This window comes from Nannobrachium achirus (genome assembly GCF_963921795.1).
Source record: "Nannobrachium achirus genome assembly, chromosome: 18".
Taxonomy (NCBI): Eukaryota; Metazoa; Chordata; class Actinopteri; order Myctophiformes; family Myctophidae; genus Nannobrachium; species Nannobrachium achirus.
The window spans coordinates 30,817,202-30,841,923 of record NC_137825.1 but is presented as its reverse complement, the minus strand read 5'-3'; the positions used below and the strand labels follow the sequence as shown (position 1 = coordinate 30,841,923).

General features: G+C 40.7%; 3 protein-coding genes across 4 annotated transcripts; 1 reads left to right on the top strand and 2 right to left on the bottom strand.

Annotated features, from left to right (window-relative positions):
- Positions 1 to 4,024: 4,024 nt before the first annotated feature.
- On the bottom strand, positions 4,025 to 9,403 carry LOC308302702 (uncharacterized protein). The gene is made up of 2 exons (XM_080746993.1): positions 9,111 to 9,403; positions 4,025 to 6,761 (listed from the first exon to the last, which is right to left on the bottom strand). Exons 1-2 carry the CDS (start codon positions 9,313 to 9,315, stop codon positions 5,626 to 5,628), a joined length of 1,341 nt encoding a protein of 446 aa, XP_080603119.1. The 5' UTR covers positions 9,316 to 9,403; the 3' UTR covers positions 4,025 to 5,625.
- A 2,052-nt stretch (positions 9,404 to 11,455) lies between these two features.
- g6pc1a.2 (glucose-6-phosphatase catalytic subunit 1a, tandem duplicate 2) lies at positions 11,456 to 17,101 on the bottom strand. The gene is made up of 5 exons (XM_080747663.1): positions 16,772 to 17,101; positions 16,095 to 16,204; positions 15,689 to 15,812; positions 12,883 to 12,998; positions 11,456 to 12,667 (listed from the first exon to the last, which is right to left on the bottom strand). Exons 1-5 carry the CDS (start codon positions 17,002 to 17,004, stop codon positions 12,165 to 12,167), a joined length of 1,086 nt encoding a protein of 361 aa, XP_080603789.1. The 5' UTR covers positions 17,005 to 17,101; the 3' UTR covers positions 11,456 to 12,164.
- Positions 17,102 to 17,702: 601 nt separating this feature from the next.
- Positions 17,703 to 23,888, top strand: LOC308303316 (glucose-6-phosphatase catalytic subunit 1-like). Of its 2 annotated transcripts, none has more exons than XM_080747665.1 (5): positions 17,703 to 18,569; positions 19,118 to 19,227; positions 19,990 to 20,095; positions 20,298 to 20,413; positions 21,321 to 23,888. In XM_080747665.1, the coding sequence occupies exons 1-5, from the start codon at positions 18,517 to 18,519 to the stop codon at positions 21,824 to 21,826; spliced, it is 891 nt and encodes a 296-aa protein (XP_080603791.1). In that variant the 5' UTR covers positions 17,703 to 18,516; the 3' UTR covers positions 21,827 to 23,888. The 2 variants fall into 2 exon arrangements, with proteins under 2 accessions (XP_080603791.1, XP_080603790.1); XM_080747664.1 differs by having other exon boundaries at positions 17,703 to 18,734.
- The last annotated feature ends 834 nt before the right edge of the window (positions 23,889 to 24,722 follow it).

The following is a 24,722-nucleotide window of genomic DNA, read 5'->3' as shown; positions in this document are numbered from 1 at the left end:
TCTATAGACATAGACTTTTAGAATAGAGAAGTCACAGGATTGCTTCTGGTATCCATCAAACCACTGAGTTTGATGCCCGGACCTGGATGCCGTTTTGGTCATAACATTTCCTTTTTCAGTCAGGTCTTCAAGCAGGAGCCGGCTAAATAATTTTGCACGTTGGATGAGAGAGGTCCTACAACATTTCACTCACTTACTAGCCCTACTAGGTCTCGGCCCCTGAGTTCTAAGTAGTCAGATTCACTTCTACTGGTTGTCTTTTCATGAAGTCTCATAAGCCTCAGCATGCTGTCTACCCGAGCAAGCCTTTTACCACAAATAGAACATGGAAAAGCTTTCTCGTCTGCGTGCCTAAATGTGATTTTTCCATTGTTCCCTTTAGACCATGGGTCTTCAACAGGGGGTCCGGGACCCCTAGGGGGTCCTCAGAGTTACTACTGGGGGTCCTCCAAATCTTTGAGTGCTAGAAAGTTTTTTTCTCCTTTTTTATATTAACCACTTGAACCCCCTAGTGTCCTTATTCTGAGATCTTTAGCCAAAAATAGCAGATATACAAGCTCACAACGCCTCGTGCTGCGAGGCGTTGTGAGCTTGTAGATCGGCTATATTTAGCAAAGAGCTTTGGTGTAGAGGGGAAAAAGAGCAGTCTAAGTACAGAGTAAAAGGTCAAGTTTATTAAGTATTGACGGTTCAATTGGTTAAATATCTGAAAACACAAATTTACATGAATCCAAAATACACTGATGATTGTGCTGTCAAACGATGAAACCATATGGAATCTATGAACGGGTTGTGGGGGTCCCTGCTTCATCTCACTCTCAACTAAGGGGCCCTTGGCCTGAAAACGTTGAAGACCCCTGCTTTAGACGAAAGCTTTCCTCACAAATAGTACACTTGAATGGTTTATCGCCTGTATGCGTTGTCATGTGTTTGGTCACATGATTCTTTTGACGAAATCTTCTGTTACAAACTGTGCAACAGTATGGTTTTGCCCCTGTATGATTTACCATGTGTTTGTCCAATGTACTTCTGTGACGAAAGCTTTTTTCACAAACTGTGCAACTGTACGGCTTTTCTGTCGAATGAACTCTCATATCGTCGTTGTCGGGTGAAAACCTTGTATGTCCAAAACCGTTCGTTTTGCATTTGCCATTTAAAAAATGATTTAAACTAGTGAAAACAGCCGATCTACAAGCACACAACGCCTCGCACCGCGAGGCATTGTGTGCTTGTAGATCTGCTGTTTTCACTACTTTTGTGCGACAGGCTTGTATGATGAAGCAGGGCTTTACTTTGCAAAAGAACGTACAAATTTGAAACTTGGAGATACGAGGTTTCCACCCGACAATGATGATTATGTGACTTCAGTAGCTTTTCATTTCTAAAGATTTCGCAACAAATTGTACAAGATTTTACCTCTGTGTGTTGGATTCTCATATGTTTTGCCAGAGCACTAAACTTAGTAAATCTCCTACCACAAACATTACATGTCCATGATGTCCTGTGCCATGTAATGTTCAACTTCTTCACAGGAGAACTTTGAACTTTCACCAACATACCACTGTCTTTTGGTGGCTCTAGACAACTCTTCAACACCTTCACCGGTAATGTTTCTTCTTTCACTGACGAGCCAGTGCCTCTTGGTATTTCATGGTCCTCTTCATCAGAATGTATGTCCCTTTGAAGAGGTGGGGAGTTTTCTTCCATGTTTCTTTTCATGAGCAGTGATGTCACCTGGGTTCTGTTAGCTTCATCTAAAGCCCGTATCAGAGTCCGGTCCGCGGTGTAGTGCCGTGTAGTCTTTTTGAGTCATAAAACTACAACGTTAACGCTCAAAAAGACTACACGGCACTGGACCCGACTCTGATACAGGCTTTAGTCCTCCTGTCTCCTACAATTCAGTGGCAGCTCAAAGTCCCCCTCCTCATTGTGGACAGGGAGGTTCAGGAGTTCTAGAAGGTGTAAAGGAACATTTTATATTAACAGCTAGGAAAATATATATATACCCAACCGTAATGCATTGTGCAGTTTTTGCACATTTTATAAAATATCGACTTTAGGCACCCCCAATAACATCCATACTGCAGTGCTGACATGATTATTATGTTTAATAAGTTTAATTTATCCAAGGCCCTTTGCAATACCCATTACATTCATCCATTCACACAGTGAATAGTCAATGTGTTGTTTTGTTGATTGGGGGTGGGGGCCAATCCTCCATCATTGGGGTCCCAGATGAAAAGTTTATAAAATAAAATAAAAAACATCAAATGGGGTTCTGGGGCCTGGGCCTAATGAATATCAAACTGGGGGTAGCCTACTTGTAATTGAAATGTTTGCGAATCATTTCTGTGCATTGTGTAGTTTCCTGAGAATGGTACAGCCCTAAACCAATTTTTACATATAATTGAATTAATTATCTGCAGTATTTACGAACCTGTTCTGTATAAACGAACGTCGGATTTCAACATCACATCCAGTAGTTTGCGCTGGCGTTCGTTTTCCTTCTGCAAACGAGACACGTCTTCCTTGTACTGGTGTTCAACCTCCCAGATAATTCTTGCAGCTGCACCATAGATCTCGTTGGCAGCTACTGAAAGCCCCTCATTTATGTGTTTAACCTGTTTAGTTTATCCATTGTGAATATTGAAGAAGACCAAATTAACCAAATTAAAACGTGGTGCGATTGGATGGATGGAACAGACACAAAGACGTCTGCTTCCGGGGGAGCAGCTAAACGTTTTTCTACAGGCAGACTAGATACATATCGATATTATAGACCTATAATTGCTGCCTCCTGTGTCTCATTTTAGGAATTGCTCGAAAAACAACAGCAACAAACATCAAAACCCCTTCAATACCATGGACTCAGTCTCATCCTCCCCAGCACTGCATATTCATACATTTTCCTTTTCAGGGGGAGAACATATTTAATACTCTTTTACCCTTCTTTTTTTTTTTTTTTTACCCATTCTGCAACTTTCTGTTCATCAGCCAAAGCGCACCCAAAGTCTTTTCAAGTCAATTCTTGTCAATTCTCATGTCCCAATTAAGACCATTTTTGTGATGTATTTATTGTATTTTTGTTGTAAACAACTTTTTTTAAAGAAACGAATATGTCATGAAATAATGTTGTAACATTAATATTATAGGTTTACCAAATTTACTCAAAATCAGTTGCTGAAATATTGTGCAGTGAATTAAAATGCAGTCCATTTACCAAGTTAGCATCCAGCAGTTTCTAATTGAAAGATTTCCAGTTTCCAGGTTCATGTTGCTGGCAAGTAGACTAAAATGTATTGCTCCTGATATTCGTGTCGTGAAGAATACCACATTTCAGGGCCTCCTCTTCATCAGGTACTGTATGCTTCTGGAAATCCAGCCGGGTCAGGCGCCTTCTACATACATTACACCAACAGGTGTTGTCAAGCAGACCAATGTTTTAGCGTCCACAAAAATGACCAAGCATTCCAGATGTAATTTGCTTCAAAATATACTGTAATGACTAGGGCTGTCAAGATACACGATTATTTGACAATTGTCGCTTAAATAATTGGGATAAACAATTTAATTGTATATCTGTAGTTGATTGGAACATTATGAATACAAATTACATTTGTTTGGCTTCGTAAACAAGGTGCACAATGAAGATATGACTAATTAAATTACTTTTATACTCATACTGGAAATAGCTGATCTACAAGCTCAATACAAAACATATGTAAACTTTTAACATGGAAATGACAATTTAATTATTGATGCAAAATAAATTGCGATTATGCAATAATGTAATAATTGTGACATGCTTAGTAATGACTGATGGGATGAAGATTCCCAGGAATAGACATGACAACTTTGTGATCAGGAAAGCAGTTTATTTGAGGTTCTCAACTAAAAGGGCTCCAACAAACCACACCTTGCAATAACAAAGACGGAGAGGGGAGTGCTCACTGCAATCTTCCCTAATGCTTATGGTTTGGTAACCAGTAAATGTGACCAAAGTCACAAAATGACCCAACTCAAATAGCATAATAATATAACACAAATATACATTAAGTGTGCGACAGCAGAGTCAGCCTCAAACAGCTTTCATGCCATTAACACCAAATTAGTCTCGCGTGGCCAGACTGTTGACTCCGCGATTTGGAAATGCTCCCGTCATACAGTCTGGTGCATCGAAAGAAGAACGATGAGTACCGGTTAAAGCGGAAGTGAAGCCTCCTCGTCACTTCCGTTTCCGTCTCACATCGCGCACATTTATCATTATATAAATAAAAATCATAGATGCATGTTTAGCTTGCTGCTTAGCAGAAATGACATTTTAAAATATATTTTCTTGAACGGTAATGCCCGTTTCCATTACTCGCCGTTCGGGAGCTGCTGTTCCAGACTCTATATAGCATTCAGAGATAGTGGAATAGTTGTCTGGCTACGCGAGACTAACACCAAATCAACTGCCTGGATGATCCTGATCAGGTTTGCCTGTATACAGCTAGAAATGTGGGACTTTTCATCTGCCTTATGAATACAATACACACAAATGGGAATATACATGACTGCATGAATTGAAAGTAAAATAAATAAATCTTACATGGACCATACCATCCATTATCATCTTTATAAATGTAAATGCAAATTTGGTGGTTTAAACTTTAAACCATATTAACTGACGGCTCTCCAAAGACGCTTTTAGCACTAACCCATGTCTAGTTAAAAAGAAAAATGCCCACAATTTTTTATTTTGGTGATAAGACTAGTTTATATTTTACCGCATCTCATGCTAAACTATATAATAATGTTGTGCTCCATCACAATCAGGTTTCAATTCTCTGCAAGGTGACTGTCACCACACTGAAATGGATGGGGTCCTGTCTCTTCCATAAAAAAATCAAAATAAAAAAGAAATCTAACAAACAGTATTCTATGGGAAATGTTCAGCTAGCAGTAATGTCAAGCATAGTATTAGTTGTAGTCAGTGCACTAAACCAGGCCACCGGTATTGTCTTTTAAATAAGATTTGAATATTGTTCAATATAATTAAATAAAAACTAGCTTTAAAATTTTTCCTGTACTGCTTTTTAACACTAATGTGTGTCAATCAAATCACATGCAGCATTTTACACAATGTCCGGTTCTGTGAACAGGTTAAGGATTATGAATTGTTACCAAATATCTTTAACGCATTTAAAACAGACTTGTGAGTTGAATCTACATCATAGACATGGGATATACAAACTTCACGCTGTATATAATAATTCTGTTATTTTAAACCCATCGTGAATAGGTTTACAGCAGACTAACGGACACCCCTATTGCCAAGTAGCCTGCCGTTTACCAATGTGATACACAGTGGTATGTCAGGTAAGCTTTTATTACTATAGTCTTCAAAACCACCTACAAATTTTGAACAGTTTTTTTCTATATTAATGTAATTCTTCCTTTTTTGAAATCTGGATTTAGTGTTTTAGTCAGAACTGACAAAAACAGTCCATGACTAGAACTTTCAAACAGGCTGGCCAAATCATTTTGCTTTTCATTCATGTTTTCCCATGATTTTTTCATAAACATAAATAAATTATGTTAACATTAAAAAAGGGGAGGGACAAAAGATAAATGTAATCTGCTCTACGAAGGACTTCCTAAGCATTCCGCTCCACTTCCCTCTACTGGTTCTCTTTCATGAAGTTTCATATGTCTCAGCATGCTGTCTAACCGAGCAAGCCTTTTACCACAAATTGAACATGGAAAAGCTTTCTCGCCTGCATGCCTAAACATGTGATTTTTCATCGTTCCCTTCAGACGAAAGCTTTCGTTACATATGGGACACTTGAATGGTTTCTCCTCGGTGTGCGTTGTCAGGTGTTTGGTTAAGTGAGTTTTTTGGCGAAAACTTTTGTCACAAATATGGCAGGGGAATGGTCTGTCTCCTGTATGAATTCTCTTGTGTTTATCCAATGAAGCACTGTGGCGAAAGCTTTTTTCACAAACTGTGCAACTGTATGGTTTTTCTGCCCGGTGTATTCTGCTGTGTGACTGCAGTAGACCTTCCTTACGAAAGGTTTTACAACAAATTGTACAAGTTAAAGCTTTTCCCTGTGTGTGGTGGAGCCTCATATGTTTTGCCAGAGTAATAAACTTAGAAAATCTCTCACCACAAACATTACACGACCTGTGAGCTTGAAGGTGAGCTTTCAAGCTCTCTGTAGGCTCCAACTCTTGGCCACACAGCCCACAATCATTTGAATGCTCTTTCACGTGGCTTATAAGAAGCTTCTTGGTATCAAAGGATTTCTTACACACTTTACAAACCAGAGCTGATGAAGCATGACCTGGTAAATTATAATCCTTGCGTGGCTTTCTTGCAGTCCATTTTTTACGTTTCACCGACGTACCAGAGTCTTTTGGTGGCTCTTCACAACTCTTCCACGCCTTAAGAGGTGATCTTTGTTCTTCCGACACACCAGTCTCTTTTCGTTGCAGTGGATTTCTTCCTGGCGTCGGTGTGGAGAGGTGCTCATCATCATCATCATCTGATTGTTCAGGTATTTCACAGTCCTCTCCATCAGAATACATGTCCAGTGGTAGTGGTGGGGTGTTTTCTTCCACATTACTTTTCATGATCAGTACTGGTGACGCCTCAGATTTGTCAGCTCCATCTGGGTCCTCCTGTCTCATCTCCTCTTCTGGTGGCTGAAAGACCTCCTGGCCTAGACAGTGGTTCCCCCTTTTCTTCTCAGAGCAAACTTGCTCTTCTGACAGTTCTAGAAGGTGTAAAAGAACATGTATATTAACAGCTAGCCATTAGCTCAAATGGTTTAACTTTGGACCATAACAACTACTGGGCTGGCTCAAGAGGAACACACACCGAACACGGGTCTGCCGCGCCGATACCCTGCTGTTCTATTTTTCCAGCGTTGCCGCGCAGTGAACATGTTCGCCAATGGTTCTCCCCACTGGGGGAAATGGATGTGCTGTGTGGCAGCGCGCCGCTTCCAGTTGGGGTTACCGCGACGTAACGCTGTGCAGCCGCCCGTGTCCAGTATGTGCTCCCCTTTAGAATGTCATTTCGACCTTTGAGGCACCGACCAAACCGCTTCCATATCAAGTACTAGGCTTGTTCTAAGTGAGGGCGGCAGATATTATGGCCATCTTAATATACATTATAGGCCTAAAGCAACAAAGCAGCACAAGCAATGAGGGCTTAGATATTAGTTTGTTGTCTCCTTCGCATCTCCATAATAAGCGTGCTCACCCAAATGTTGCTCTGTGCTACATAGTTAACGTTAGGCAGCGTTAATTTTGACAGCAAATTCTGTTTAAGTCTTAATAATAGCACACCTTTAATTTTAGTCTTCTGAAATGGTTTAGTAGAGATGTGCCGATTGATCGGTGAGTGATCGCGATCGGCCGATAATGCCTCTATCGGCTTTGCCTCAAAGCCGATAGAGGCAAAGCCGATCTACAAGCTAGATCAGCTATTTACACAATATTTATCTGTGGGACTGAATGTAACCTCATCTTCAACTCCAACAATTTGAATTGAATACTAAAGGACCTCAGCCTGCAATCTCCTAATGTTTTTATACTTAATACATAATGTCAATGTTTTGTAAGAAGAATCATTAAATATATAAATGCTGCTACATAACACAATAAATAGAAGAATTTGATGCTGTGATCGGGAATATCTGTATCGGCCCCAAAAATCGCAATCGGAGCATCTCTATATGGTCTTAGGACTAAACATCTAAAATCGTAGTCTTTTAGTCTTGGTCAACAAAATTAACACTGATGATAGGCATTTAATTTGGATTGTGATATCAGATGCAATACAGTTATTGTCGCTCCAAAGTACATAGATTTACGTGTTATATATTTGTTTTCAACATGCATGAATAAAACTATAACTAAGTCCAATAAAAAGATCAATCACAACTTCTGATATTTACAAACTAGTCCATATTTAGAAATCAATCGTTAATCATATAATTGGAAATTGAAGTTTGGGGCTTTCAGGTCAGCCCTAGTATTTTTACATGTAGTTTGAATTGGTATGTGCATCAGTATGCCTAATTAAATTAGGTAATAAGAATGCATAGTTGTTTTTTTTAAGTCTGCATCCGCCTGCAAAAAAAGAGTTGCGATTTGCACCTTGTTGTCGCCATTGTTACATCCCTATTAGCACTAATTCAATTGCACCGAAAACCCTTTTCCATCGACGACAAGTAAAAGTGGTTTGATAGGCAAATCTTTTTTTTTTTTTATACACGGCTATACGAAAAAATTTTATTATTTAATGTTGGGAGTGGGACTAAACAGCAACATTGTTGTAACGTTGCGATAAAGGGAAATGGCGGGCTAGCCTAGTTGTGAATTGTTAGCATTTCCATTAGCAATAGACTACTTACTGTTGCCAACAAAACAAAAATCGTCTTCTAAATCATAATTTCCAAACAACGTTAGTTGACTGTATGTCTGTATAATGTAATGTAATATTTAGACGGTTCTCTTAACTTGGATGTAAAACTACGCAACAAGAGCCAACGTGCGTTGCCAGGATGCGACGATGGGCTCTTGTGCTTAGCATTGAAATGGCGGGCTAGCCTAGCTGTGTTAGCATCACCATTAGGCCTACTTACTGTTGTTGCATTAAAGCAAAAACACTTGCCATATTCTAAACCTAAATTATAGACAAGTTTTCCTGAATAACGTTTGCTAGCAGTTTCGTAGTTGACCATGAATGTAATATACACACAACAGTCAGCCAGTTCTCTTAACTTGGATGAAAACTGTGCAACAGAGCCAACGTGCTTTCCCAGGATGGCTAACGCCGGACTCTTGTGCTTTTAACGTGACTCGGGCGTGGAGTTTAGATCAGATTTATGGAATTTCTTAGATTTGTTTGTTTTTGGAGTTTAAAATGTATTGAAAAATAAAAATATTTTAAAAAAAGAAGAAAAAAAAACATTTGGAGTGTATATATAATTAGATGTAGGAAAAGCAAACTAGATGTTTACTCCAGTCGTGGACCAATAAAAAAAAATCAGTCCGCGACCCACACATGGGTCCTGACCCAGTGTTTGAGAACCAGTCTTATGCGGTCTACCAACCTGATCTTTGTAAACGAACGTCGGGTTTCAACATAGCATCGAGTAGCTTTCGTTGGCGCTCGTTTTCCAACTGCAGACGAGACACGTCTGCCTTGTACTGGTGTTCAACCTCCCAGATGATCCTCGCGCCCATCCCGTAGATCTCCTCGGCGGCGATAGAAAGCCGCTCATTCACCAAGGTCTTGAGCATATCCAGCTTATCCATGATTAGGACGAGACGAGTGTGAGCTAACACACGCTTGGAACTTGACTGAAACAATTAAACAACTCTGATCGTCGGACTCACGCCTTCAGTGTTGTGTGTTCTGCTTCTCGAATGTTCCGATAACACAAGCGCACTTTATTCTTCTTATGGAGTTCCGGTAGGGCTATACTTCCGGCAAACTAGACGCTCCGACCTTGTATTGTTTGCTGCCCCCCACCGCTCGTTTTAGGAATTGCACGATTTGATTGTCTGCTACATTGTAATTATTTTGTGATTTATTATTCACACATTCTCACGGTTTATATGGAAAAATAAATACATATCAAATGTGAAATATAATAACATTTGAACAATGTACTATATGTGTGTGTGTGTGTGTGTGTGTGTGTGTGTGTGTGTGTGTGTGTGTGTGTGTGTGTGTGTGTGTGTGTGTGTGTGTGCATTGATGGTAAAATAAGTGCAGGCAGACAGTAAGTGTATAGGCTTATGCAGTGATGACATAAAGTTTAAACTATCTACGATATTGCTTAAACCAGTTAGAAATATTCAATATTGCACAGACTGGGTATTCTAAACAATTATTAGATAACGCTCTTGGTAGGTACATGAGTTCAAATAGCAAGAACAAGAAGTGTTATGTGTGTAACACTTCAAGCAGAAGTTGAACCTTCCTTATATTCAAATGTTACTGTCAGTTGATAATGTGGTTCAGCTGTTAAAGCGTGCAAGAAAGAGCCTGGTTGTTTTTGATAGACAAGATTTGCCCCAAAGAGATTGTGACGAGGATGAGGGGTATCATATCAGAGATGATCTTGGACACTCGCTTCCAGATCATACAGTTCATCTGCTACTTTTGTGTGATGCTGTTCTGTAGTATAATGATGAATGAAGGGCATTCGTTCATGAAAAACACACAAAAAGTTATATAGACATGAGGTTTCTGCCCAAAAGAAACAATATGTCATTGATTCTTGCGGGGGGAATTTGTCTGAAATGCAGCATCTAGAGACCAGCTCCAGTAAGGCAGGACAATGCCTTGCTCAAGAGCCCTGTCAAGACAGAGTATGTCCCTATCATGCATGTCTTTTCAGTGTGTGTGTGTGTGTGTGTGTGTGTGTGTGTGTGTGTGTGTGTGTGTGTGTGTGTGTGTGTGTGTGTGTGTGAGTGTGTGTAGTAATTCAGCAAGTAAAGCACTGTCACATCATGAACATTTACAAATGTTTGGGCCTTTCACAAATAGAATGGTATTCTCCAGACAGACCCCACGGTTTGCAGGGGCCCTGAACCCCAGTTTGAGAATTACTGCTACTGCACTACTATCGGTGACAACAGCAACACAAAAGGGACTTTGTGAAATTGTGACTACAGGATAGTTTATCACATGATGATGACACTCACACTACATTGTTATGAATATACAGCAGTTTGTTATAGAGCATGTTTTTAAAACATTGCTGTCAAAGAATGTAATTTAATTGAATCACAAAATAAAGAATGACAGCTCAAACATTAACAAAAAACGTACTGCATAATAAAAATAGAGCCAAACCTTGTTTTGACAGGTGTTTTACACAAGCCCTGGCTCGTGTAGCTTGACCCTGACACGGCATGTGCGATATTGACATTCAGGGTATAGATACCAATGGGTTGTCCAACTCCCCAGTTTCATTTCCATGCAGGTGATAATCCTGGCTGTGCAAACAAGTGACAAACGTTTTTTACACGTGGCTTGTACATTTTACAGCGATGTTCATGTATGTGACAAATAGTAGGAATCTTAATCTTAGGGATCTTAATATGTTTTATAATTTTTGAACGTTGATTTCATAATGGAAGTCAATGCTGAAACCCAAATTAGTGGCCAATGGCCAATTTCTTTTTAATGTCAAAGATGACTTACAGCTACTCTGCCAAATGCCCTGACATCATCCATTAAAGGATGTGATCACTGTTTTCTTTTTTATTTTCTTTTTTAAACTGGTCCAAAAAGAAAAAACTAAACATTTTTTCTACTAAGAAAGTAAAAACAAAATAATATTGAATGAATGAATGCTGGAGTGGATGGGAACTGTGTTGATGCCTGGAGGATACTATATATTATAGCCGTTTAGGCTACAGTGATTCCATGGTGTAGTCAATTCAGTGCTCAGTCAGTTATATTTTAAACTTTTTTTATTAAATAAGTTCGACACAATTTCAATATCAACCTTTAAAAAATAACACAAAATAACATGTCAAAGCCCTGAGCAAAATTGCTCTTTTCCTTTACAATGAAAGAATCTTGCACTCGCTGGACCAATGTGTTGATCCAATCCTTGAGAATCCTAAACCATTCATAAATTACAGTATACAGTATAAGACAAAAGTCAAACCATGGGTTCTTGATAAGTGCCATTGTACATGCTGTGTCATTTGTTGCTCGCTGTTCAGAGCAGTCAGAATTCCTGAGCACAGGTGTCGAGAGTCCAAACGATGCCAGCGTCAGTTTGTGTCTGCCTCCCAGACAATCTATACACAGTAAAACTCTTAGTGTTCATTTACCTCCAAAAAGGGCAGATATAGGCCTACGGGTGGTATACAGGTCCATTTGGTTCCATTTGTACAAAATGGTACGGGTCATATACAGGTTCACGAGGGTCCATTTGGTTCCATTTGTACACGCTTCAGAATTAAATGAACACTAAGATATTATTACTGTGTATCATTTCATGAAGCACCAGAGCAAAAAGCTTTGGGCAGACCAAAATGTGTCACATGCAGGGTGCAGACCGCACGCGGACCTGGGCAGACCTGTCACACGCAGGCTCCTGTTTCATCAGTTTTGTGCCTTGAGTTCTCGTGTGCTCCTCTCACGAGCTCTTCTTGTTCTGCAGGCCCAGGGCGCTGTCCACGCAGTATGGGATGATGCTGACGGTGACCAGGGGCACGGTGGCACTCTTGCAGAAGGACAGCAGGTAGTAGAGGGAAGCGGTGTGCGTGGGGGGCTTGAAGGAGTCAAACAGGTGCAGCAGGAGCAGGGAGCTGATGATACACAGGGCCTTGGCCAGGGTGCTGTTGCTTTTCTTGGTCTCGGTGTAGAGTGGAGAGTGCAGACCTAAGCCCAGGCCAAACAGGGTCCCCATGTTGCGCAGCAGGCTGGCGAAGGGGGTACTGTCCATGTGGACCCACTCTGCCTTTATGCACCACTTCTGGGCTTTCTCCAGCGTCCACAGCAGGTCCACACCCAGAGCCTTGAGCAGCAGGTAGAAGCCAACGGCGAAGGAGGTCAGGAAGAGGGTGACATAGAAGTAATTCTTCATGCTGGCACTGTAGATCCACTGGATTCTGCTGAAGGCCTCGGCCACAATCATACCTGATATAGAATGAACCACATCAAAACACATGAGCATCATTTGACAAATGCCAAACAGTAGAATATAACATTATACAACTTAGACAAGGCTTCAGAAATTTATTTGGTCTTACTGCAGAAAAAAAAAGAAAGATTCTGCACAGAATCATGGCACAGGTCAGGATATTGCAAGTAGGGTTTCAGGCCACCCAATTGATACATGTTATTGGACTGACCTGTGATGACACCGGCTATGACCTGATGGGGGAAGTGAGCGGCAATGAAGACCCTGGAGAGACACACGCACACCTGGACACCCCAGAACACCGACCACAGAATGGCCTTCAGATACCTGCCGAGATAAAGAGCCGATGAGCGTCAAAATAAATGTCTCTAAAAAGAAAAATCAATACAACGTAAAATTGCTCATGGCTTGTTTTCAAACAAAATGGAGTCATCAGATCAGATGTCATAACAATATTATATCACACCTCTAAGTTCTTAGATTTGTAAATATATATATATACATTTCTCACAAAGGGTCGCGCCAATTCTTGACTATCTGGCCAACCACAGCGTTTCTCTGACGATTCTAGTTGTTGTTGGGAGTTTGTTCATGTTTTTGTGAGGGTATCAACCCTAGGAGACACGGGGAGAACATGCAAACTCCACACAGAAAGTCCCTATCGCCAACCCCACCTAGGGTGTGAGCGATAGGGCCTAAACATGGAGCATGCAGCATGCTGTTTGGTACTAGGTACTTTCTTAACCACACAACTTCTGATTTGAATATTTATTTTACAGATGGGTCCCCACTTAAAACAGTACAGACATTTAAATACTTAGGTCTTTGGTTAGATTCTGAACTTTCTTTTAAATATCATATTGATTCAGTTAGGAGTAATGTAAATAACAGACTCAGATTAATGTATAGGTCAATAAATTGCTTTACTTTTCAAATAAGAAAACACATTGTTCAGCAGCTTTTACTTCCCATTATTGATTATGGTGACATTATCTATCAGAACACTTCAGAGACACATCTTCATTCATTAAATGTAGCCTACAATAGTATCTGTAGATTTGTACTCAGGTGTCCCTACCTTACACATCACTGTGTTCTGTATGATTCGCTCAACTGGTTATCTCCTCATGCTAGAAGACAGTTTCATTGGTTACTCTTTATTTTCAAATGCATTTATTTTAATTACCCCTCATATTTGAAGCAGCATTTATGTCCCTATAGTTCGAGATATCCATTAAGACATACTCAACAACCTTATTTTGAAGTACCTAGTAATTTACAGACAGAAATTGGGAGACGTTCATTTAAGTTTAAAGCACCTGATGACTGGAATAATTTACCTATTGCAATTAGATCAATTACCTCATTTGCTGTTTTCAAAATGTCTTTGTTTGATTCACTTAAATGCAACTGTTCCTGTTTTTGATTTTCGTTTTATATAATTGATGTTTTCATTTTATTTGGACAGTTTATTATTATTATTATTATTATATATATATTTTCCCCCCCATTTATCATTATTGTCTTTTGATGATGTGCAACAGATGTAGAATGGTCTTGGATGGTGCATGTGAGAGCCCTTATATGTTTTGTCAATGTATTATGTTTGTTATGTGATTGTTTCATGTCATTGTTTGTGTGTTGAGCCTGAGGACACTCTGGAAGACGAGATGCTGCATCTCAAGTGTTTAATCCTCCAATAAATTTTCAAATCAAATCAAAAAATGGAGATGTGGAGAACACTATATATGGAGATAGTCCAGTCCATCATGTCATATGGGACTACCGTCATAGACAGTAGCCATTGTTAGGCCGGAGTCAATGGCTGTCTGTCTGACTGTCTGTACAGGAAGTGATGTCACATGACATACTTTTTATGCCCATATATGAGTCATTCTGTACCACATCTCCATGTTTAGGCCAAACAGGTTCGCTCCATTTCTCCATGTATAGGTCCAAATGCCCAACGTCGAGCTTGACAAGGAGCGAACCTTGTCAAGCTCTTACTAGTATAGGCAGTATACTGTATGTTGTCACTGTCGGGTAGAAACCTCATATCTCCAAGTTTCAAATATCTATGTTTTTCATAAAGTAGCCTAAAGCCCTGCTTCATCAGGGTCGCACAAAACTAGTGAAAATAGCAGTTCTACAAGCACACATCGCCTCGCGGTGCGAGGCCGATTTGAAAAGTATGGATTGCAGTGATAATGTTTCATGGATGGGATCAGCGCGTATCTTGGTATAGACATTTCACAACCAGTCAATGAGCTCCATCAGAGCCCTTGTCTGGCAGGGATAACTATTCAAGGCTATCATCATTTCCTCATCCTTGAGACAGTAGGATTTGGACCAGGCTGGGTATACATAGGTCGCTGCAGAACCTCATCCACCCTTTCTTCTCTCTCCTTTTGGTATCTTTATCCTCCTCCTCCTTTTTTTTCTTTTTTATCCTTCTCTTTTGGCTACTGTCTATGACGGTAGTCCCATATGACATGATGGACTGGACTATCTCCATATATAGTGTTATCCACATTTCGTGACATTTCCTGACATCACACTGACATCACTCCCGTACAGAAGGAAGGTTACGGAAGGAAGGTTACGGAAGGAAGGAAGGAAGGAAGGAAGGAAGGAAGGAAGGAAGGAAGGTCACTCAAGCGACACGGTTTTTCAGAGTATATGCGACCTTCGGTCAACAATTATACAAAATATAACTAGAAGGGACGATATCAAAAGCAAAGGCATGATACCCCCCCCCCCCCCCCCCCCCCCCCCAGCAAATCCACCCCAGATCCAACTCTGACAGTGTGTCACAACATGTATACAACCCTGCAACAACACCCCACATTCACAAGGTAGGTCAATAATCAACCAATGTGCTGAACAGATAGGACGTCTGCATGGCTGATAAGCACTGGGAAAGGAAGATGGTAAACAACGCTAACGTCATGGAGGGGTGATAGAAGGACTTTGAAGAGTTCAGCTCTGCAGAACTGCCAGCTGGTTCTGGAACTCACCAGCTCTTGTTGTCTGTGGATTTTTTGTTGGTATATTTCTTCTTGCTGGTCGAAATGGCCAGGATGGCAGTCACCAGTGTGTAATAGACACCTGCTGCTCCCATTGCGTGGCCGGATGGGCTGCCTGCAGAAACAGACATCATGGGTACAGTACATCTAAGTAGTTGTAATAGTAATATTTCTCTTCTTTTTGTTTAGGCATGGCACTCAACTCAAACCTTATTTGTGCCACGGTCTAAATTTAAAAAGAGATTATATTAGATTATATTAAAGATTAGATTATTATTCATCAAACATTTTGAAGACTGCTTTAGGAATTATGCCATTTGGACGTCAGTTAACCTAAATAATTACAGTAAACTAGGACTAAAGAGCAAAAGGTGCATGTGTGAATGACAGTTCTTACCTGGTCCAGTTTCGCATGTCATAGGGTACTGTTCAATATGAGGAGCAATGCTGTTGGCATAGTAGGGTGAATCATGCACCCACCAGTAAGGTCTCTCCCCAAATAGAATCCTAAAGAGATTAACAGGAGTATATAGTGATTAAACTGCAACCTTTGGTGCCTAACAGTCTCAATAACACACAATAGTCTTCATGAATGGTCTGGCCCTTAACAGAATGAGTTAATAATAATGACATGCCCAAAATAGGGACACCATGTTGAAAGTTATTAAACTGGCACAACAATGTGTGTGTGTTTATTATACACACACACACACACACACACACACACACACACACACACACACACACACAGCTTTGGACACTTTGGAAAACCGTGACCTACAGTATACCCTACAGTAAGATCATTTCTGCAACACTGCTCTGCTAAACATAATATGAATATGAATAGACTCTGGGAGAAACAAATAACTAGAAAGGTGCAATTCTGGGAAATTGCATGCGTGGTTGCCTATTTATACACATCATTTGCAAGTGTCGTGTGAAGCTTGACCAATAATCAAGCTTGCAACACTCTTTTGGGGTTTACTCTAGTCTTTTGGGGTTTACTCTATAAAGTTGGAAGAGAACAATAGTGCGTTGCACTATAGGGCAACCGCACCAATTACTTTGACTCACCATTTGAATACCAAGTTAAGCCAGTCGCCGATCACCGCCACCCAGATGAGCTTGATGCCCACTGACGATCGCAGATGGAACCAAAGGGGGAAGAAGATAAAGAAGGTGTTCCTGAGGTCTGCTGCCCATGACACCCAGAGGAACAGGCCCTGGGCATCCTTGTAATTGGTCTGCAGGTAGTGTGTAGTGCTCACCCCAAAGCCCTGCAGGGCATCCATTACAGTGTTAATCATCTTAGCACCGCTCCCGGTGGGAATTCTCTGTGGCTCAAGGGAGTAAGAGTAGACAGAACTGTCACGATTCGTGAGATAACCCAGAGGCTTTTTATACTGGAGGGACCCATCACCAAAACGCATGCACAACTGATCTTTGGACCTTGCACATGTGTAATAAAACACAAGGAGACTGGGCAGTTACGGGAGGTACGTGCTGTCACTCTAGACAGATCTCACGAAAAAGTGCAAAAAATAGCAGGGAAAAAAAGAAGAAAAATGCTCCCAAAGGAAGTGTACTGATGATTGATTAATGAGGTCCAAGTTAATCCTACCACAGGGGCCTACAGTTATAACAAGATCACTATGGGCTGTTCTTTGTCACTTATGAATGGAAAAGTACTGTAATCTATCTAACACTACAGTATCTTTTGTAATTAACATTGCCTCTGGATATAAACTGTTAGGCATACACATGGAAATGGTCAAGTTTAAAACCCGGAATAACGATTTTCCTCTTCTATTTTTACTATTATGTTATTTTATTTGACCTTTATTTAACCAGGCAATCATTAAGAACATCTTCTTTACAATGGTGGCCTGGCAAAAGTGAAAGGCTCTTGAGGGAAGGGGGTAGCCAAGTGGTGGGGAAATAGTTAAAACGATTAGGCCTTACAATGTATGTACAGTATATAAGGCTTACATACTGTACAGTAGCAGCTGGCATTACATGTGACATCAAGTATTACATAAATGACATGACATTTGTATCTCTGCAAACCTTTAGACGTTTGGTGAAATAGTGAAACCAATCACAGTCAACCGGTAATGAACAGATCAGTTACATAATTGATTGTTGACGATTTGGGGGAAGAACAAAAAAAGTAAAAGAAAAAAACATCTCTTGCCAGTGAAGATCCTGCAGTAATCTATTTTCTGGATTATGTAAAAGGGTCAATGATTAAATGATTGGCCAGGGGTTGAGAACAAGATAGGCTAGCTAGTCATAAAGGAAAAAATGGACGTAAAGGTTAGGCCTACATGACCTAATGTTTTTTGTTGTTTTTAGGATACTGGCCTCTTTGTAACAATATGTAAAGTGTTACCTCATAGCAGGTCAAAAGGCCATCTGAGAAAACGGAAATAGTCACTCACATAATAAACTGGCCAAATAGAAGCACCAAACTGGAATGATGAATTTCATCCACTTTGGACCCAAAGTGATGTTTTCTTTGACAGATGAACGATTCCTTAAATTCTACATTCTATGATGGGCAATTGCTTGATCAGCAGAAGGGGCCCCAGGGGTGTAAAGGTTACCAGTCTACACTATAATGAAGGCAAACAAATTCCCTAGCCTTGAGTAAAGTCCAGTGGGGATCACACATACACAGCAGAGCGGGGCTTGCCAAAACTTCCTAAAAAGCGAATTGGTTTGACAGCCTTTCACGGCAGAAAACACTCAGTGAAACACTCACTCAGCCGATTCTCGTTCCCCAGACACAGTGCAGTGTTCTCAGGGAGACCAATATCATGGATCTTCTCCACAGTTGGGGGATTGAACTGGCAGTCCACCTGCAGAATAAGTATGGCCAGTATGAGAGCTGGTTTAGCCTGGCGTCCACGGTGGCTGATCTGCACACCACGTTCTTCTTTTTCTTTCCCATCTGGTTCCACTTGCATAGAGCTGTAGCGCTGAGGCTTATCTGGGTGGCCGTTATTGGGGACTGGCTCAACTTGGTTCTGAAATGGTAAATCTTGTCTTATCTTCTTTCTATGTGCATTTAGCGATTTATTAACTAAATTAACTTATTCTAGGTAATTCTATGATATCTGAAACACATTAAAACAGGCGTCTCAAACTCAATTTACCTGGGGGCTGATAATCTTGTCTTCTTACCAGTGTATTTCTCAATGTTACATATTTAGTCTTTCTTCACTTTTCTCCCCTAATGCCAGACTTCCAAACGTGCTGCCAGACAAGTAGAATGTGGAACACAGCATAGTGGTTGCTGAATCATTGCACACTGATTATTATTTTCATGTGGGAATTGTTGGAATACTAAAAAGATAAAAGGGAGTTTGAGAATCTTTTTGTTTGTTTTTGTAATATTTTTTACCCTGTTCATGGCAGGGTTCTTTTTGGGGAGAGGCCGTATTGGTGGGTTCATGAGACACAGTTCTACAGACCAGCACAAGCCCCTGCACTGCAGCAGTTTCCCATCACATGTGAGACAGGACCAGGTATAAATAATTCACAATTAGGTTACCTAAAAAAGTATGATTGCCACAGAAGTTAGATCTCATATTTTCAACTAATCAAAATAAACAAATGGTTTACAATTTTTAATTTGTCTTTTATAGTGAACCAATTTTGATTTACTTGTTCCATATGGTTATTACTGTCACAATACCAAAACCTGAGGACGCTCAGCACTCTTTAAGTGAATAAACTGATATGATATTAAATACCATGCAGGTCATAAAGGCTTGTACCCTAGTTTTTTGAGCATTGTATTGATTTCATGAAGTGGGTAAACTAACTAAACACATGTACAGTCCTACATCTTGGAGGAAGAATTTGGTTTGGACAGCACAGTATCTCATGTTTGCTTTTATTTATTTTTGCCGATATTGTGATGATTGCACCTACTCTAGTCTGTGTATTTGTATTTGATTTTGTGACTGCGTGTGCATGCATGCATGTTTTGAGTGTTAGTCGAACTGATGTTTGAAGGTTTTCTTTTTTTTCATAGGGGGACCTGGAACATGTTCAGCTTGGCTGCTCAAATGAAAATAGAATGATGTGTATGCCACTTTTATCAGGGCTTTTGACAGTATTTTTTAATTTGTGAATCTTAAGTGAATCTAACCTGTATATCTATTAAGATGTACAGTAGTAAGCTCACAATGTGTCAAATCACGACGTGTTGTGAACTTGTGGATCAGCTATTGTACTTCTGCCATACAACAAAGTAGCCTATAAAAGAGAGCTGATCATTGCAGGAAGCCCTTCGGGTCATGCCATGGGTGCTGCAGGGGTGTGGTATGTGATGGTGACAGCTCTACTCCTTCTGGCAGCAGAGAAACGGTGCCCACCTCTTCTCTACAGGTGCGTCTATATATATATGGCAATAAATCTGTCTGAAAAGTGACTCCAACTATTTCATGTTCATACTTTGATATAAACATGATCCAATATGAAAATACTGAATACTGAACTTGTTTAAGACTGGGGCTCTGACAGGTGGGTCTGGGATCATTGCTGCAGGTGGGGTTGGGTTATCTATTATTCCTGGTTACCTCTCTCTTAGGTTCTTGCAGGCAGGCCTGTGGATGCTGATGGGCCTGATAGAGATCCTAGTCTGCATGTCCAGGGTCTACATGGCTGCCCACTTCCCCCACCAGGTCATTGCTGGAGTCATCACAGGTCAGTTTACCTGCAGAGAATAGACTGACAACTGAACCTATTTGATAACCAACCACCAGTGTAGAGTGCACCAGGACTTTGTGTTTATTTGGCTGCAATTTATTGCCTATTTCTGTTAGTTAAAGGACTTAAAGGAGTAGTTCACCACTTTTCAACCTGTCTTCATATAATAGGTCCTCACTAATGTTCATGATAAAATATCACAATTTTTTCTACTCAGTCCAAGTCTCCTAGGAGAGCTGTGGGAAGTTCAGAATCCATAGTCTTGTGACATCATCATTTTCCAAAAAAAAAATTTAATCAATATTTTTGAAAAAATATTTAGATTTTTATTATCACGAGAACAATGGCTTCCACTTTAAAATTGCAACTTTTCAGGAATAGAAAGCCTGCAGTTTCTATAAGCTGGATTGACAATCGATGATGTCACAAGACTATGGGTTTCTGACCTGCCCACAGCCCTCCTCTGAGAAAAAAAAATAAAAAAAAATAAAAAAGCTATTTTTGAGTGAGGACCAATTATATGAACATAGGTTGAAAAGTGGTATCTCCTGCTGTGATGTACTACAACATTATGCACCTCATAGCATATAAAGTCACTCCCACTTTAGACAGGCTGGCAACTACAATTCTAAGGTCATGAAGCAAACAATACTTACGTAGTACAGGTACAGGCCAATTAAGTACTTTCAACCTGGCATATCATTATAGGCAAAACATTTCTATGTAAATTATATACAGTGTATATAAAAGAAAACAACCTGAAAAGTGCGACCTGATATATAATGACTTTTGTCGTTTATTGTTAAATAGGGCTTAAGTGGTTAAAAGGCTTTGTTTGATTTCTGCCTGGTGAGTTGTAAGGTTATGGCCACTGCTTAATGGTCCGTCTTCACTTCTATGACAGGTATAATAGTGGCAGAGGTTGTATCCAGGGTGGAGTTTATCTACAGTGCCAGCATGAAGAATTACTCCTATGTCACCCTCTTCCTGACCTCCTTCGCCGTTGGCTTCTACCTGCTGCTCAAGGCTCTGGGTGTGGACCTGCTGTGGACGATGGAGAAAGCCCAGAAGTGGTGCATAAAGGCAGAGTGGGTCCACATGGACAGTACCCCCTTTGCCAGCCTGCTGCGCAACATGGGGACCCTGTTTGGCCTGGGCTTGGGCCTGCACTCTCCACTCTACACAGAGTCTAAGAGCAGCAGCAGCAGAGCTTTCAGGGTGGGCTGTATAGTTGTCTCACTACTGCTGCTGCAGCTGCTGGATGGGATGACATTGTCCTCCAAAGACAAAGTGCTGTTCCATGGACTGTCCTTCATTAAGAGCGCAGTTGCGCTTTTAATCCCAACTGCTTTGGTGCCCGGGGCTCTGTGCTGGATCTTCCCAGGAAAGAAAAGCAACAAGAACTTGTGAGTCAGGAGGGGTCCTGTATTGAAAATGCACTTGTGGGATATGATTCAATTTATTCTACTAGAGTAGATGAATCAGTTCCTCCTGAATATGGGTAATTTGGTGCTAGCTGTTTAGGACAACTGGCCATATTCACACCGCAGCCATTTATAATGAAGTAAAAAACAAAATGGCACTGGGGATATGGTCACCGGGATGAGCAGAATCTAAATGTCATTTATTGTGGTGTGACTGTCTGTGACTGCAAACTTGTTAAATGGCCACTTCAAATGTGATGTTGTATTTACTGTTCTGAGTAGATTCTAAAAGATTATATATTTTTATAAGTATATATATTTGTGAAAATGTCTATGTAAATGGTGCATTTATATAGTGCCTTCATCCAAGGTGCTTTATAATCTATCTATAAATGCGAGAAGTCTCTGCGTGTCTGTCTGTCTGTCTGCGTGTATGTAATCCGCGTATCTCGAGAACCGTTCGTCCCACCGGCTTCAGATTCGGCACGCACGTTCTCCGCCGCGGCGCGGAGTGCAGTGCCCGGCCTCGACCCGACCCGACGCGCGTTTTTCCCGAAACGGCGCGAAACGTTCGGAATCTCCTTATGCGGAGCTGATTGTTGATTGTTGACATCAGGCTGTTCCGGAGGAAATCGGCGCAAGCGCTGACTCATTGTGACATCATTTCATAAAAGGCTCTGACATCGCGTACGCAACATGAGTCAACACAAAATGCCATGGTTATGTATCTCCATATATGGGCATATGGGCAGATCTCCATATGGGCTACATATATGGGCATATGGGCACTGCTGACTCATATGGGCATAAAGGGGACACAGATATATGGGCATAAATGGACGTATCGGCACAAGGGCTGACTCATACAGAGATGGGAACTGCTGACTCATATGGGCACGCGCGTCCTCCAGATATGGGCATAAAATGAATGCCCGTATGCGGAGCTGATGTCTGACATCAGAGTTTTCCGCAACCGGTACTGTGTGTGCAGAGATCTCCATATATGGGCATAAGGGGACAAAGGCAAACAGATGGTCAAAACGGGTCCTATGACAACAGGTATATTGGGGTTTGCATTAAAGGGTGGGGACAAAGGCAAACAGATAGATGGTCAAAACGTGTCCTATGACAACAGGTATATTGGGGTTTGCATTAATGGGGTCCGCTCCAAAAAAGATAAATAAAATAAAAGAGACAAGACAAACATAAGACAAGCAACAAAGCGTGGGACTGGGAGGATGACTTGAATGATGCAGATTTAAGCAGGCTGCGTATTCTGCTTAAAGAAGAAACAAACAAAAAGCGACAGAGATCTCATATATGGGCATAAAATGGACGCATATAAACAGATATCTCCATATGCTTAAAGAAGAAACAAACAAAAAGCGACAGAGATCTCATATATGGGCATAAAATGGACGCAGATAAAAAGATATCTCCATATATGGCATATATGGGCATAAAATGGACGCAGAATCACAAAGATCTCCATATACGGGCATAAAGGGACACAGACAGACAGATACAGAGATCTCCATATATGTGCATAAAATGGATGCAAATAGACAGATATCTCCATATATGGCCATATATGGGCATAAAATGGACCCAGGATTATATCTGCAGTGATCTCCATATATGGACATAAAATGGACGCCGACAGACAGACAGATACAGATATCTCCATATATGGGCATAAATGGACACAGGCAAACAGATGGTCAAGACGGGTCCTATGACAACAGGTATAATGGGGTTTGCATTAAAGGGCGGGGCATTCATTCCCTATTTACATCGTTCCCGAGTTGGCCAGGTCGCCGACTAGACGCTGGGCCGCCCGAAGGGCGGCCCAGCTTCTAGTGTTTATAATGTGTAAATGACATTTACCCATGCACACCGATAACAGGCTGGAGAAAGGTACTAGCCCGCTCATCGGGAGCAGTTAGTGGGAGTCGAGTGTCTTGCTCAAGGTCAAGACAAAGACTAGAGGAGCCGAGGATTGAACCGGTTTCCACTTTTTTTAATTAAAAAAGGAAGGTTTTAATAAAGCCTTTTATTGACATTGGTTTTTGGTATTGAATGCTGTCTCTGGTTCCAGCAAATTCTGTTGGTTTTCTTAGAATGTCTCAAAATGATACTGATTAATTATCTGGTAGGAACACCCATTAAATATTAACCAGAGCACGCTCCATCCACTCCATGACTCCACATAGCAACACTCTCTCTTTCAACACAGCCTCTGAGTTTAAACAGGCAGAATACAGAGTCTGTGAGTATAGACAACACGTATCCCGATTCGACCCTGCAACTGAACTACACTCAATTTATTAACCAAAATTTAAATATATAATTTCACTTCTTTGTAAAGTAAAAAACTAAATGGCAGAATGATAGACAGGTGCGTGTTCACTTGCAATTCTGGCCTTGTCAGATATCGTTGCTGTCAGGCAGAAACCTCTAATCTCCATTTTACTTTTGATGTTTTTTCATAAATTAATGCCCTATACCTATGTGTCATACTACAGTGTCACAAAAGCTGCAAAAATAGCAGCTCAAAACGCTTCACATTGCGACATGTTTTGAGCTTGTAGATATGCTATTTTATTTGCAATTTTTGAATTTGTATTCAGACAAGTAACGGGCTTTGGACATATGAGGTATGCAAACTCCTCCTGGTGACATAATAGCCATGGCCATGGGCTATTTCAAACCAGCAAATCCCAAGTCTCCTTTTTGACTGTCTTATCTACAAAGGCCCTCATAACTTGTTTTCCCGTGCGTCCTTATGTCGTAAGAGCTATATGGTGTAGCAATGCAACGCTGCAGTATGAGGGTAGGTTCCACTAAGCGTGTGCATACTGCATGCGCAAGTGCTGATGAAT

Coding starts and splice junctions, on each gene's coding strand:
- LOC308302702 (XM_080746993.1), bottom strand. CDS start 9,315: ATGGATAAGCTGGATATGCTCAAGACCTTGGTGAATGAGCGGCTTTCT. Junction 6,762..9,110: donor CGTTCGTTTACAAAGATCAG/GTTGGTAGACCG, acceptor TACACCTTCTAG/AACTGTCAGAAGAGCAAGTT.
- g6pc1a.2 (XM_080747663.1), bottom strand. CDS start 17,004: ATGATTAACACTGTAATGGATGCCCTGCAGGGCTTTGGGGTGAGCACT. Junction 16,205..16,771: donor CTTAACTTGGTATTCAAATG/GTGAGTCAAAGT, acceptor TAATCTCTTTAG/GATTCTATTTGGGGAGAGAC. Junction 15,813..16,094: donor GACATGCGAAACTGGACCAG/GTAAGAACTGTC, acceptor CTGTTTCTGCAG/GCAGCCCATCCGGCCACGCA.
- LOC308303316 (XM_080747664.1), top strand. CDS start 18,517: ATGGATCTTCTCCACAGTTGGGGGATTGAACTGGCAGTCCACCTGCAG. Junction 18,735..19,117: donor CTCAACTTGGTTCTGAAATG/GTAAATCTTGTC, acceptor TGTTCATGGCAG/GGTTCTTTTTGGGGAGAGGC. Junction 20,414..21,320: donor CATTGCTGGAGTCATCACAG/GTCAGTTTACCT, acceptor CTTCTATGACAG/GTATAATAGTGGCAGAGGTT.